We start from the raw sequence: 14,124 nt of genomic DNA on the forward strand, positions 1-14,124 counted from the left end.
GGAAATGGTGCTTTATTTGCACATATTTTATGCAATATTTCAGTTTTGCACATAAATTCAATTAGCATTTTTGGATGGAAACATAGCTAATGATGACATAATTTTCCTTCGAGTGAACTATCCCTTTAAATCATGCATAGCAAATGTAAACTTTACTCTATTTGATCTGAACTGTAACTCAAAATTACTTGTTAATCAAACTTTTAAACAAATTCAAATGACATTTAAAATCGTACTTGTGTGATTGTTTAACATTGTCTTTTAACCCTTTAACTGGCAACTTTTAGTCAGTAAGTAAGAAATTACATTTAACACAAAAAGAGAGAAAAATGTATCTTGAATTTCAGAGAATGTGAAATCCTTAAAGGGGACCTGTTATGCAAAAATCTTTTTTAAAAGATGTTTAAACAATTGTGTGGCAACCGTGTGTGAGCCTATAATTAGTGAGCCTATAATGGTAAAAATCAATTCATACTAATTCTTATATCCATACTACATAAAAACAGTCTGCAGAAAAACACTTTGATTGACATTCTCCCGTTGTAGATGTCATCATAAGGGAAAAGCCCAACCAATTAGTGGCAATCTCACCCTCATTAGCATAAACAGCACTGAGTGAGAAGTAGCTGTCCACATTATAATTTTTAAGCTGTAAACTTGAGCCAAAGATAATGGACTAAAAGGCAATATAAATATCAACATTCAGCCAATTATATTTTCACGGTCAGGAGAGAAGCAGGCGGTCGCACAAGTCTTCACAATGTTTTAGATACGTTGCTCAGCAACATGGACACCTCCAAATGGTGTTGAAAAAGTCAAATACTGTATTTATAAGGTTGATTCACCCAAAAATGTCATTTCTGTCTAAATGTAATGATGTATTCTCGGCCGCAAAAATCACATGTGAAATCACACTGTTTACTACCAAGTGGATGTGCGCGTACCTGCCAATGATGTCTACTTTAGTGAACAGAACCTGCATAGGCTGTGAATAACAGGTAATAAAGTTGTTGTTAATGTTCAGTTTGTTGGAAAATGAACTCAGAGTGACGGCAGCCATGACATGAGCCTCACTCGGCAGTAAAAACTAAAACTGAAATCACGCACATCATTTAAATGATCATATCGCATTTTAGAGTTATGATTACGACAAGCATTTATTGTGTTTTTTTCTTTCATAGAGAACACAAAGTCCTCACCTTAGAGTTATAAGGTTCTATCTGACGACTGAGTTATCAAAACTGAGTTATTCACTTATTCTTATTAAATGACATCTTATTTACATTGTGATGTTTTTTATAAGTTGTTTACATTTTAAGACTTTTTTTTTAATAAACAAAAAAGCTTTTATTTACAAAGTTAAACTCTAGCTTGGCTCTATAAGGTTCTTTCTGTCAGCCAATCAGCATTTTTAATGGCACGAGGACCAATCAGGATCAGCTTTCTTTGTCATTTCGCCGGACTGCTCCACTGACAGCGGTAAAGACCAGTAAGTCAAAATCACACAAAATCAGAGTCGGCTAAATAATGCCGCACCACACAAAATTAAGATGTGATATGATGATTTACAAACATTTTTTGACATTGAGATGAAATGTTGAATTTTAAATTGTTGAAAAAGAAAGGAATATTAAAAATGTAATATATTAAATGTGATTTTTTTTATTTGTATATATACAGTCAGTGAAACATGTTTTAATGTTTATTAAACTCATTTGCTCATTGTCTGTTTTCTTTTAAAGTCTTTAAATTTAATATTAAGCCTCGAAGGGCAAATACATAAATATAATACTTTAATTCATGGGACATATAATAATAATAATAACAATAATTCATATAAAGCATAACATTTAATAAATTTTCCATATTAATTAGATCAAATTAACAGCTGCGCTGGACATAATTTTGAGCACAGCCTTGTATGCAATAAAAAATATTCATCCTAAAACATGAAATAAATGTTATAGAAAGCAAAATTGTAACTTTCTCAAGCACCAACATATTGTTACAACACTAATTTATATATTTTTTGATTGTATTTCTTGAGTAGTAATGTTTCAATGAATGATCTGCCAAATAGAACCTTATAACTCCAAGTGGAAGATGACTTTTCAGAATTAGAAGGTTCTATCTGCATTTTCCGTGTTTTTTTTTTACTCCAATTTGCAAATGTAAGAGAACTTTGATCATTTACATTTAGAGTACATTTAGGGTCTCTGTCATGTTAATGTATAAAAGAGAGCTGACACACATATTTTTTGCTATATATAATGCCAAAACTTTGTAGCTTAATATCTAAAAATCATTTTGAACGCAGATAGCACCTTATAATTCCAAGGTGCCGAAGTGTTGTGCATGAAAATAAATGTTTACGGGTCAGTATAACTACTGTAAGCATATATAACATTGAATGCAACTGGGAATTTGATGACAAATATTTCATTTTACTGGTGAAGAAAATGGTCAGCACGGTGGGTACCAAAATCGCCTAACAGCAAAAAGGTCGCTGGTTCGAGCCTCGGCTGGGTCAGTTGGCATTTCTGTGTGCAGTTTGCATGTTCTCCCCATGTTAGCGTGGGTTTTCTCTGGGTGCTCCGGTTTCCCCTCACAGTCCAAAGACATGCAGTACAAGTGAATTAAATAAACTAAATAGGATGTAGTGTATGTGTGTGACATAGTGTGTATGGATATTTCCCAGTGATGGGTTGCAGCTGGAAGGACACTTTATTTCTGTGAAAAACTGAAAGTTAAAGGTAGTCCTGTTTTAAATCTGCCACTATGCTGATGCATTGGCATTTGTAGCCCCGCCCCCTTTTGAAAAAGAGCACAATCTCTTTTGAATTTAAAGTGACAGTCACCAAAATGGCACAATCTGGATCAAAGCACAAAGGGGGCAGTTTCTAAAAGATATAAAAACATTATTTGTGTGGAATTTTGAGCTAAAACTTCAACATACACACTCCAGGGACATCAGAGACTTATATTAGATCTTGTAAAAATGGGCATAATAGGTCCCCTTTAAAATAGACTATATCACTCAGTGAAAGTATTCATTTTCAAGGTTTGGTTTATTTTTGAAGAGCAAGAGACACACTTGTCAATAATGTCATTATAGACAACACATAATTGCAAAGCCCTATAGGCTTTATATACAGTTGAAGTCAGAATTATTAGCCCCCCTTTGAATTTTTTCTCTTTTTTAAATATTTCCCAAATGATATTTAACAAAGCAAGGAAATTTTCACAGTATGTCTGATAATATTTTTTTCTTCTGGAGAAAGTCTTATTTGTTTTATTTCAGCTAGAATAAAAGCAGTTTTTCTTTTTTTATGAAACATTTTAAGGTCCATATTATTATCCCCTTTAAGCATTTTTTTCCCGACTGTCTACAGAACAAACCTACAGAAATCATTATACAAAAACTTGCTTAATTACTCTAACCTGCCTAGTTAACCTAATTAAGCCTTTAAATGTCACTTTAAGCTGTAAAGAAGTGTCTTGAAAAATATCTAGTCAAATATTATTTACTTTCATCATAGCAAAGATAAAAGAAATCAGTTATTAGAAATGAGTTATTAAAACTATTATGTTTAGAAATGTGTAGAGAAAATATTCTCTCCGTTAAACAGAAATTGTGGAAAAAATAAAAAGAGGGGGGGGGGGGGGGGGGGGCTAATAATTCTAACTTCAACTGTATATATATTCTGAATCATTTTCAACCATAAATAGATTATGGTCCTGAAGGACACGGCTGCATGTGCATTAGCATTAAATGAAGACTCCCGTTATATAGCAGTCTAGAAAAGGCTGTTTAATAATACATAGCGATAGATGGACCTCTCATGGCTGTCAAATTTAAGGTAACAACACAAGACTAGCAATTACATTTTCCCCTTCTCTTTTTCTCTGGAGAAAACAGTGCATCTGGAACATGTAGAAAAGCATGCATTTTCAAAACAAGAAGCTCATTCATGTCTGTGAACATCAAGTTGGCAACAGTCGAAATAACAAAGCAATGACAAACCTTGGATATGTATGTTAGTTTGATTGAGCCGACATTGGACGTTCCTTCTGGAAGATTCTGTGGAAGGAAAGGAAAGTCATTAGGGCTGAAGTTGGGAATATAAAATGACAGCCGCTGACTTGATTTGAGCAGTGTGTTTGTGTGCGTGTTTGGAGAAGTATCTGAAAATAAACATGGACAGAATACACTCATGGTGAGTGTATGGCATTTTCCAAAGTTGTAAAATGGCACAAGGTCTATGAAAGTTTCAGCACACATCTACAGATGCGGTGAGGTAAATTATTCAAAGTCAGACGTGGCATCAATAAAAGATGCAGGCTGGGGCTGGTCTTAGATAAAGTGATTGGTACAGAACCTACACCAGCTGGGAGAAAAGAGAGAATCCATTAAAATAAACAAAGAAAGAATGTGAAATATCAGAAAGTCGGGTCCTGACACAGACTCCTGGTCACATTTTTCTTCTTCATTTTTTGTTCAGATTTCTTCTTTTGCTTTAAGCTAAATGACATTAAGACCCTGAAAGCATCAGAATAGATCATATCAAAATTTTCTGTCTGTTTCGACCTCATAAATCAGATTTTTCTATGTAAAAGTTGACATGAATTCAAAATGTATTCTTCCTATTTGTATATGTAAAGTTGAAGTCAGAATTACTAGCTCCCCTTTGAATTCCTTTTAGCAAAGCCTGATATTTTCTTGCAGGTTTGACGCAGACTAAACTAAACTGTCTGAGGCCAGTTTTACTCATTAAACACTCCCTCGCTAAATCTCGCCATGAGTGAGATGGAGAAAATGAAAGCGCATCAGCACCGAGGAAACATCAACAACTGGTCTTTCATGCATTATACAGCATTTTTAGTTCTTTTTACACATCTGTTTGAATGGAGATCATTTGACAACGTAGTTTTATGAACACACAACTTTTAAACATCATAATGTAAACAAATGATTTCACGTCAGCATACATGAGAATGATGAAACTAGCCTTTTTTGAGAATTAGATGACACAATCTAACTAAAAACACAATGCTTGCTGTAAACTAGGCTACATTATTTAAGAATTCATTATGACATTGATCTGATTGGTTGTGGTCCAGCTTGTTTCCTTTTTTAATAATAAGATTTTTCTTTGAAATCTGTAATAGGCTACCACTATTGACCCTCATTGATGGAAAATAACCAGCCTTTTAGCAAAGCCTGATATTTTCTTGCAGGTTTGACGCAGACTAAACTAAACTGTCTGAGGCCAGTTTTACTTATTAAACACTCCCTCGCCAAATCTCGCCATGAGTGAGATGGAGAAAATGAAAGTGCATCAGCACCGAGGAAACATCAACAACTGGTCTTTCATGCATTATACAGCATTTTTAGTTCTTTTTACACATCTGTTTGAATGGAGATCATTTGACAACATTGTTTTATGAACACACAACTTTTAAACATCATAATGTAAACAAATGATTTCACGTCAGCATACATGAGAATGATGAAACTAGCCTTTTTGAGAATTAGATTCACAGTGAACCACAGTGCTCACACAAAAGTACCATGAAGCAGCTTTTTGATTGTCATGTGCAACTGGAGATACTCGAAATTAAGAGAACTTTTCAAGAGGAAATTCACCAACAAATATGACCACACTCTAAAACTTTACAATCAGATTTGGTTAATAAATAATAACTAACAGTTAACTGTCTGTATTATGTATTTTAAATGTTCCTTATTTTGTTTTGGAGGTCTACATGCATCCAAAGTTAAAAACAGCAACAATTTTAATAGATTAATACTATCTGGTTTCAAATAAAATTTCAAGCTATTTTTAAAAATGTCATGTTTAAGTTGTCAGCAAGTGCTTTACCTCATTTACTTTCATTTAAAATAGTTCTGTAAAAATGTTTTATTATAAAAACTATAAAACGCAAAAACGTTTATTTTTGTTTGTATGTGATGTCAATTTGTAATCGGCAAATTAGACTTTCCAAAAAATCCGAACTCAGCATCTCTAAACTCTAAAATATTCATAAACAATCTCGTTTGAAGGTCTGGACTCTCAAACAAAGATACTCTCATAAAAGAGGCACACTAAAGTAAAGAGTGGCCCACACAGATGCAAATTCATTTACACACACTGCAACCATGCTCGCTTTGAATGGTTAAAGCGGTCTGAAGGCAATGAAAGATCAATGCTCTCCAACACTTTATGAGATCATGAAGTCCATAGGCCATATTCATTGACCACAAGCTCATTGGAAGTGAAATCTCTCTAAGCCTCTTTCAGAAAAGTTTCAGAGTAAATACAGACAAGATCTAGCCTATGCTGAGGGTTCACAAAACGATGCTTTCCTAAATTATAATAATACCAAGATGTGTAGGAGAGGAAATGATAGCATCCCACACATTTTTTGCATATCATTATTCAAACCCTGATATCTATAAAACATCAACCATGGAATTTTCTGAAAACACTGAGGGTATAGATCTCCACAATTATTGCCCCAAAGTCATACAGTCTTTATTCACAGTCATTCAGTCTGAACTTCAGATTCTCATTAGATGACAATTAATAAATCAAAATGCTTTTATTACTTCTCAGAATAAATGCTGCACATTTCTGATCTTTAAATATATCAAATAAACAAATCTAACGCACATAAATACATTAAAACAAGTTAAAGATATTTCACATTAACAAATTTAGACGTACTTTCACTTTTTAAAAGTAACCGCACATACAAAAGAGATTACTACCTCACATACTGACAGATACTCTTTAATGCATGCATTGTGCAATATCATTACATTAAATCATGACATTACTCTAATTTGTTTGCTGCTTGCTTTAACCATACTGCTTACTTCTGCCTATAAGGTGAGGTCACAGAGTAAAGAATATATATTTATTAGTAAATAAAATCTGTTGTTTTTGTTTCACTAAAAAGCTCAGATTCATTAATTGGGAATTACAAGACTATCTGTGTCAGAACTAAATTTTCTATTCACATTGGAAAAATGTAAAAATAAAGAATATAATAGTAAACAGTATATTCCTATATTTTAAAAAAAAGTATATTAGATTTTTTTGGTTTGGGTCTTTGTAACCTGATGTATATGAACCTGTATATGAAACTAAACTGGGCCAATGACAAGCCCTTGAGGAGCACATTACTACCATATCTGATTTAGGGACATGTTTTAATTTGTAATGAATCTACCAACCCCCATTCAAACTCTTTTCCACATGATGCTTTAAAAAATTAATAAAGAAATTATAATTCATAGATAGAGAGTCATTTCAAAGATTTGAATGTTTTGTAATGTGGACTAAATTGTGTCGGGCATTAATACATTTTCTTTCCACAAAGGCAAATGTAATTTCTTTTTAAAAGTCACAATCAGAATTTTTGGTTTGACCATCTAATTAACGATCAGCACCAGTGCAAGCTGTGATCACTCATCTGAGCTCTCTCTCTGCCCCTAAACACTCACATGCACACATGTAACTCAGAGTCTGCAAAATAATGGCATGCAATTAAAAAAAATCATATTGAAGTAATGTCATCATTAACAGGTGGCTAAGAAGCAGATCCAGCGGGCACTGAATAAGGTAATAGAGAATGTCTTAGCAGTACTAAACTGCCGTAAAAAGTGGTACTGTGGAGATGAAGTGTCGTAAGTCTTACAGCACCCTATGTGAACTAATCGTACAACCTGGTGGGCATTAGGACCTGAGGGAGGCTGTCAGTTGAGAGGACGCTAACTTACTGAGAGGTTATGTATATAGAGTTATTCTGTACTCACAATCGCAGCTTTAAGTTGGCAATCCAAAACAGTGGCCATAAATCTCCATACAGGTGAATATTCCCTTTAGACTGCTTATCTGATCTTAATGCTAGCACTCATGAGTAACGATTAGTCACTGCAGCCTACATTACATCATCTTATAAACAAGGCACATCAAAGTCCCTTTAAGTCAATCATTTCACTCGGTGGCCATCTTTGAAACACCTCTTGGGCAGTATGTGCAGACATTCTGTTTGAATGGGGAAACATCAAATTCTCCAAAATGGCTTGCCAAGCTTACTATTAAATTTCATATAAGGTATCACCAATAAAAGTACACAACAACTGTCTTTTTTAGTTTCATTTCTAAACATTCAAATCATCAAAATCTGCAGAAACTCACGTCTGGTCCATGCCCCTCCCCTGGAAAATCTTCAGTATATAGCGATCGCTGATTGGCTCCTGTACTAGAAAGCAGGGCTTCATCTGCTATGTTGACCATTACACTTTTCCCCATTTAAAACTATACGAGTGACATGCCTTGTGTATTCTAGAGTCTTTGGGCACATCCTCATAATTTTAATAATAATCGGCTTAATGCCGATATTTTCATTTCAAGCCATTGCTGGCCAATCTGTGGTGGACAGAGTACTGAAAAATCATACTTAAATAAAAGTACCATTACTTGCCTAAAAATGTAGTGCAAGTAGAGTAAAAGTACTGTATCTGTTGTAAATATTGCTCAAATTATGAGTAAAAAGCCTTTTAAAAGTATTACACTGTAAAAAGCTGATGCATCTAGTTATTGCCCAGCAGGCACACAACATCATAAGACGTTAATATTAGATTATATTTAGGCTGTGATGTCAGGTGACCAAAATTCAATGTCTAGCCAGCATTTAAGGACAATGTTATTTTCAAGTCCAATAATGATGTCAAATGACGTTGATATTTGGTTGATTTTAGGTTGTGCTGGAAAGTGACCAAAATCCAACATCTTAAACCAACGTCAAATTGACGTCAAATACTGACATTTACAGTGCTTTCACACCTGCATTATTTAGTTCGGTTGAATCACACTAGATTTCGTTTTCCATCTTGGTGCGATTAGTTTGGGCAGGTGTGAATGTAGCAATCGTACTCGAGTGTGCACCAAAAGCGGACCAAAAAAGCATTCCGAGACCTACTTGAGGAGGTGGTCTCAGTACGCTTTCAAACGAACCCTGGAGCGGTTCGTTTGTGGTGAAAACATGATCCAAACTAAAACAGACCCAACCGCAAAAAGTACTGCACCTTTTGGACCAATCCAGCTGACGTAGTCTGATGCGCTGTCCCATTTTATGGAGTTTGAAGGAAAAATACTTGTTGACAGGGCTTTACCAACAGTTTTAAACAAAGAGAGAGAGTGAGAGAGAGAGAAAGAAAAACATTACCTGGTGGATCTTTGGTAGTATTTCCGGAAGATGACCATGTCGCAGTTTAGCTTAATTAATTCACGCCTCCTCCCAACACCTTCGCCGTTCGCAATGCATTAAAACATTGTTTTTCAGCTGCAGCTGTGCTTCATTCTCGAAATGTACAGTTTGTCTTAAGGGTGTTTACAAACTATATAGTATATTGTGACCAGGGATACAATCAGCCAGTGCAGGGATATTTTGTGTCTGCCGGTTTGTTTACTTGCGGTTCTGTTGGCCTTTTTCTGCATATTAATTCTGACCAAACGAAAAGAAGTTTAGGAAACACGTTCAATAACATCTGGCCAATGAGTGATGTGGATTTTATCCCATGACTGCATTTGGGTTCTTTTCAACTGGTTAAGACCAAAGCAATCAGTGTGGTGTGAAAAGGACCCAAAACGGCAGAGAAATGCTATGTATCATTTGTTGCCTTTGGTCCGAACCAAATGAACCAAACAACAGGTGTGAAAGAATCCTTATTCATCAAGTCTGGCAACCAAACTCCGAAAAACTAAAATCTGATAGACGTCATGGTGGTAACGTCCACACAACATCAAGCTGTAACATCATTACACGTTGATATTTGGTCAGCAAACAGTTTGCTGCAATAATAAATCGCCGATGTCTTGAGGTTGTTCATTATAATGTGATTTACCTTCTATGTGGGATTTAATTGGACAGGAATCACAGGACTGATTTTTCTAATCCCCATACAGTAGACAAGAAAAAATTAAGTAGTGACTGGAGGTTGAAAGAAAGTAGTAAAAGTACTGATACAGCACTAAAAATTAACTCAATAGTAAGTAAAAGTACACATTTTTAAAACTACTTAGTAAATTACAATTCCTGAAAAAACTACTCAATTACAGTAATTTGAGTATTTGTAATTTGTAACTTTACACCACTGTGGCCAATATATAGAGCATTACCATAACATCACTGTGTGAAACTAAAATGGACCAAAGACCCAGATGAGCAGAACACTGCCATATTTAATAAATGTACATGTTTGAAATGTAATGACTTTTACAGGAGTGAAAGCAAGGGCAGGAAAATGTCAAATTGACAGCAACTACATTTAGCTACGCATTGACTGAGTGAATAAGAAGTAGAATAATTGGTACCTGAGGGTTATCCATGTACCACATCAGGCTGCCGTCCAGCGCATCCAGAATAAAGTAGCGTCGTAAAAACTTGCCACTGTTCTCCGTTTCCTCGATGTCTAAAAAGCCACATATCCGGTTCTGACGATCTACGTACGGCATTTCTGAGACTAAGCATTACCCTGCAACACAAAGAGAACAACTGATTAGGAGGAGATGAGAGACTGTGAAGGGTAGAGAAAGAGGTGGAGGATGGTAATTAAAAATAATTTGCCGCCTTTGTGTGTAATTGTCTGGTAAAACACTAGTAGTTATTTCCTATGATGTCACTCTTGGTCATGCTCCAAGGAAGTGACACTTATTTCATTTCAGACCTCTGTGCTGATGAAAACCCTGTCATACTAAGATGTATGAATATAAATGACTTCACTGTGACATTCCCACAGCTGAGATGCAGCGCACGCATACACAAAAAAAAAAAAAATGATGTCTGCAAAATTGTTGCAAACAATTTATGTGTTGAATTTAAACAAACAAATAAAATTTTGTATTGTAGTAACTCAATTTGTTTGTTTAAAATTCAGCCCATTGTTTACAACCACTTAAAAAAATCCAAGAAATCATCTTTGAATCATTTTTTTTTTGTGTGTACTTAAACTGAAATTTTCCATTTACCTGCAGCTTCTCTCAATGTCAAAACAGTTTGATAACTGTGCAGAAGTTATACCAAAGACTCTAGAATACACAAGATATGTCACTCGTATAGTTTTGAATGGAGAAAAGTGTAACGATCATATGCCAAAGGAAGCTCTGCCTTCTAATACAAAAGCCTATCAGCGATATAGACTGAAGATTCTCCGGGGGAGGGGCTCGAACCAGACTTGAGTTTCTGCTAATTTTGTGTGATTAGAATGTTTAGAAATGTAACTAAAGAGACAGTTGTTGTTTAATTTTATTGGTGATTCCTACACTCTTAGAAATAAAGGTACGTGAGCTGTCACTGGAGTGGTACCTTTTCAAAAGGTACAAATTTGTACCTAAAAGGTCCATATTAATTAAACTTGCCTTAAAGAGACTTTGGCTATACCAATTTTAGTAAGACATTAGCGATTGGTCAGGTGGACAGAAAAAGCCACCAAAAGTGCTGAAGATGCCAACAATATTTAAAATGTTGAATTTGGGGCTCAGCGATATTGCAAAAAAAAAGAAATTATCATGATATCACATTTCATATCATTCGAAATTGATAATTATTGAATATTTTTTAACAATACATTTAGGAATATTAGGATTTTTTATTTAACCACGTTATTTTAATAAGCATTACTAAGGCAAACAGTTTTAATAGTCAATATTTAAATAAAATATATTTCTTTATAATAAAATAAACAGAAGTGTTAAAGACACTCTTAAACTTAATAAATAAAATGTTACAAAGTGTGTGCAATAGTAAAGCGTAAATGCTGAACAATCAAAGCAAACTTTAAGGTAGATCAACATCTGTAAAGTGTGAATAATAATGATACAGTAAACCTCAAACTCTGTCAACAACACAAATTATGATAATCAAATCTGAGCTTTCAAGTAAAGGAACAAACCGCCATTATCCAAATACATACTGCCACATTACCGATTGTGAAGTTGGATGAATATATTACCCACTATGCTAAAAACCCTTTCAGATGGGGAGCTAGTGGCTGGGATACACAAGAAAAGAAACCAAAAAGTCACTCTGGCAACATTCTTACATCCTTTTTTGTTTACAATCACTTCTGATATGCGTGAGCGTGTTGTTTTGGTTTTCTTGACCATCTACAATGGGCTTTGCGCTCGCGCTTCCCTGGCGTCTCTCGTAAATAGTTTTCTTGTTTTCTTAGCAAATGACAAACGGACAAATTATTGCTGCAGCTCTGATGCACATTTATGGAGAAAAGTAAAAAGTGCTGCAGCGTTTGGATGCGCTGTGTTTGTTTGAGGTAATTAGTCTGCCGTTATTCCGAAAATGTGTGTATTCCATACAAAGTGTGAAGCAGATTGTTTAGTTCTATTCACATAAATCGCGTTGTGCTTGCAGCATTCGGAAAAGTTCAGATGTTTGTCAACTAGGTGCTGCTGGAAATTGCACAACATGTGCACATCGACCTCTATTGAAAATGACAAACTTACACCCTAAGCTTATTGGCATTGCTTCCAAGACGTGTGCTCAGCAGCCACATTTTAATTAAACTAAAGCGCTTCATACTGAAACTTCATACCGAACCTTTTTTTAATCGATATTAACAATGGTATTTGGTCAATAAATATCGATACCAATTTTATTACCCAGCCCTACTTGGACTAACCAGTGGTCAGTGATTTTCATGTGGCTTTTAGATTCATTTTAAACATACAGTATGAATAGAGTGTATCAGAGTGGTGATACACGTGCATGGTTTGAACTCTCAGCAGTGAAAATTAAACCACAATGAACTGAACTAAACTGAATTTAAACAAGGGGTAGGGGGAAGGGCTAAAGGGTAGAATTGTAATTGGGCCTTAGTGTAGTGTAACCTTTGCAAATCACTCTGGCATGCTAGATATTAGCTTCTGGCCTAAATTGCGACTGATGGCTATCCATTCTTGCATTATTAGTACAGTTCATCACAATTTGAGAGATTCTGCTTGTCCACTCAAAAAAGTGTCACTAAACACTGTTGGCATGACGTGACAGGACTAGCATTAGGGGTGCCACAATTATCAATATAATATTGAACCATTAGGTACAACCTCCATGGTTCAATACACATATGGACATTGTATTTTTTCATAAAAAAAAAAAAAATAATAATATATATATATATATATATTTTTTAGAATTTTATTATTGCTTTATTTACTCTCTGAACTGGCTTTGTGCATGTTTGAATGTATGTCCATGTGCTAAAACACAGCTCCTGGCAAGTAAACATCCTACGCTACGAACCCCAATTGATAATGCTCGTCTAGGGAGGGATCATCAACTAAGACAGGACACGCAACTCAAGAAATACAATTCTCTATTTATTCAGAGATTAAGGCCCAATCCCAATTCTACCCCATAGCCGTCCCCTTATACCCCTCATTTTGCACATTCACGTAGGGGTAGAGGTGTCCCAATTCTCTTTAGCTTAAAGGCGTAGGCCTAAGGGGAAGGAGTAAATACCCCTTCGAATGAAATTTTTCAGGACCACACTCGAAACCAAGAGGTAAGAAAATTTCCCAGAACACACCAGCCACAACCGCAGAATCACTGCATGAGGAAGTAAGGAGATCCACAAATAAATATTTTTTTTGTCATTATTACAAATTTTTACAACAAGCAAGGATATGTTGTAATATATTCATAACCGCGTTTGTGTTTTAAGGTCATGCTTTGAAAAAAAAGGCTAAAATAAAAACCGCTAAATTTCTGGATCTATAATCCATAATAATAACTCCTGTACAGCAGTCCCACAACATTCTGCCACTCGATGACACTGAAATACCCTGTCAGAAAAGTCTAGTGCCTGGGAATGAGCTTTTTACAGTGTCTGCTATAATGTTAATGTTGTTTTTGTGTGTTTTTGACAAACAGTCAAAAGTTTACATACATTTCCTTGGTATTTTTTTTGCTTTGCTTTTAAACTGAATAACTTTGGTCAAATGTTTTGGGTATCCTTCCACAAGCTTCTCACAATAGCTTGAAGGAACTTTGGCCCATTCCTCCTGACAGAATTTGTGTAACTGAGTCTTGCTCGCTCAC

General features: G+C 35.1%; 1 protein-coding gene across 1 annotated transcript in view; it reads right to left on the bottom strand.

Annotated features, from left to right (window-relative positions):
• Positions 1-14,124, bottom strand: part of plekha1b (pleckstrin homology domain containing, family A (phosphoinositide binding specific) member 1b) — a 57,046-nt gene that overhangs the window by 19,179 nt on the left and 23,743 nt on the right. The window contains exons 2-3 of the mRNA XM_056469959.1: positions 10,386-10,546; positions 4,025-4,081 (exon numbers count right to left, since the gene is read on the bottom strand). Coding sequence (XP_056325934.1) covers positions 4,025-4,081; positions 10,386-10,526 — 198 coding nt within the window. The 5' untranslated portion in view covers positions 10,527-10,546. The remainder of the gene's footprint in view (positions 1-4,024; positions 4,082-10,385; positions 10,547-14,124) is intronic.

The sequence above is a fragment of the Danio aesculapii genome, chromosome 12 (assembly GCF_903798145.1).
Source record: "Danio aesculapii chromosome 12, fDanAes4.1, whole genome shotgun sequence".
NCBI lineage: Eukaryota > Metazoa > Chordata > Actinopteri > Cypriniformes > Danionidae > Danio > Danio aesculapii.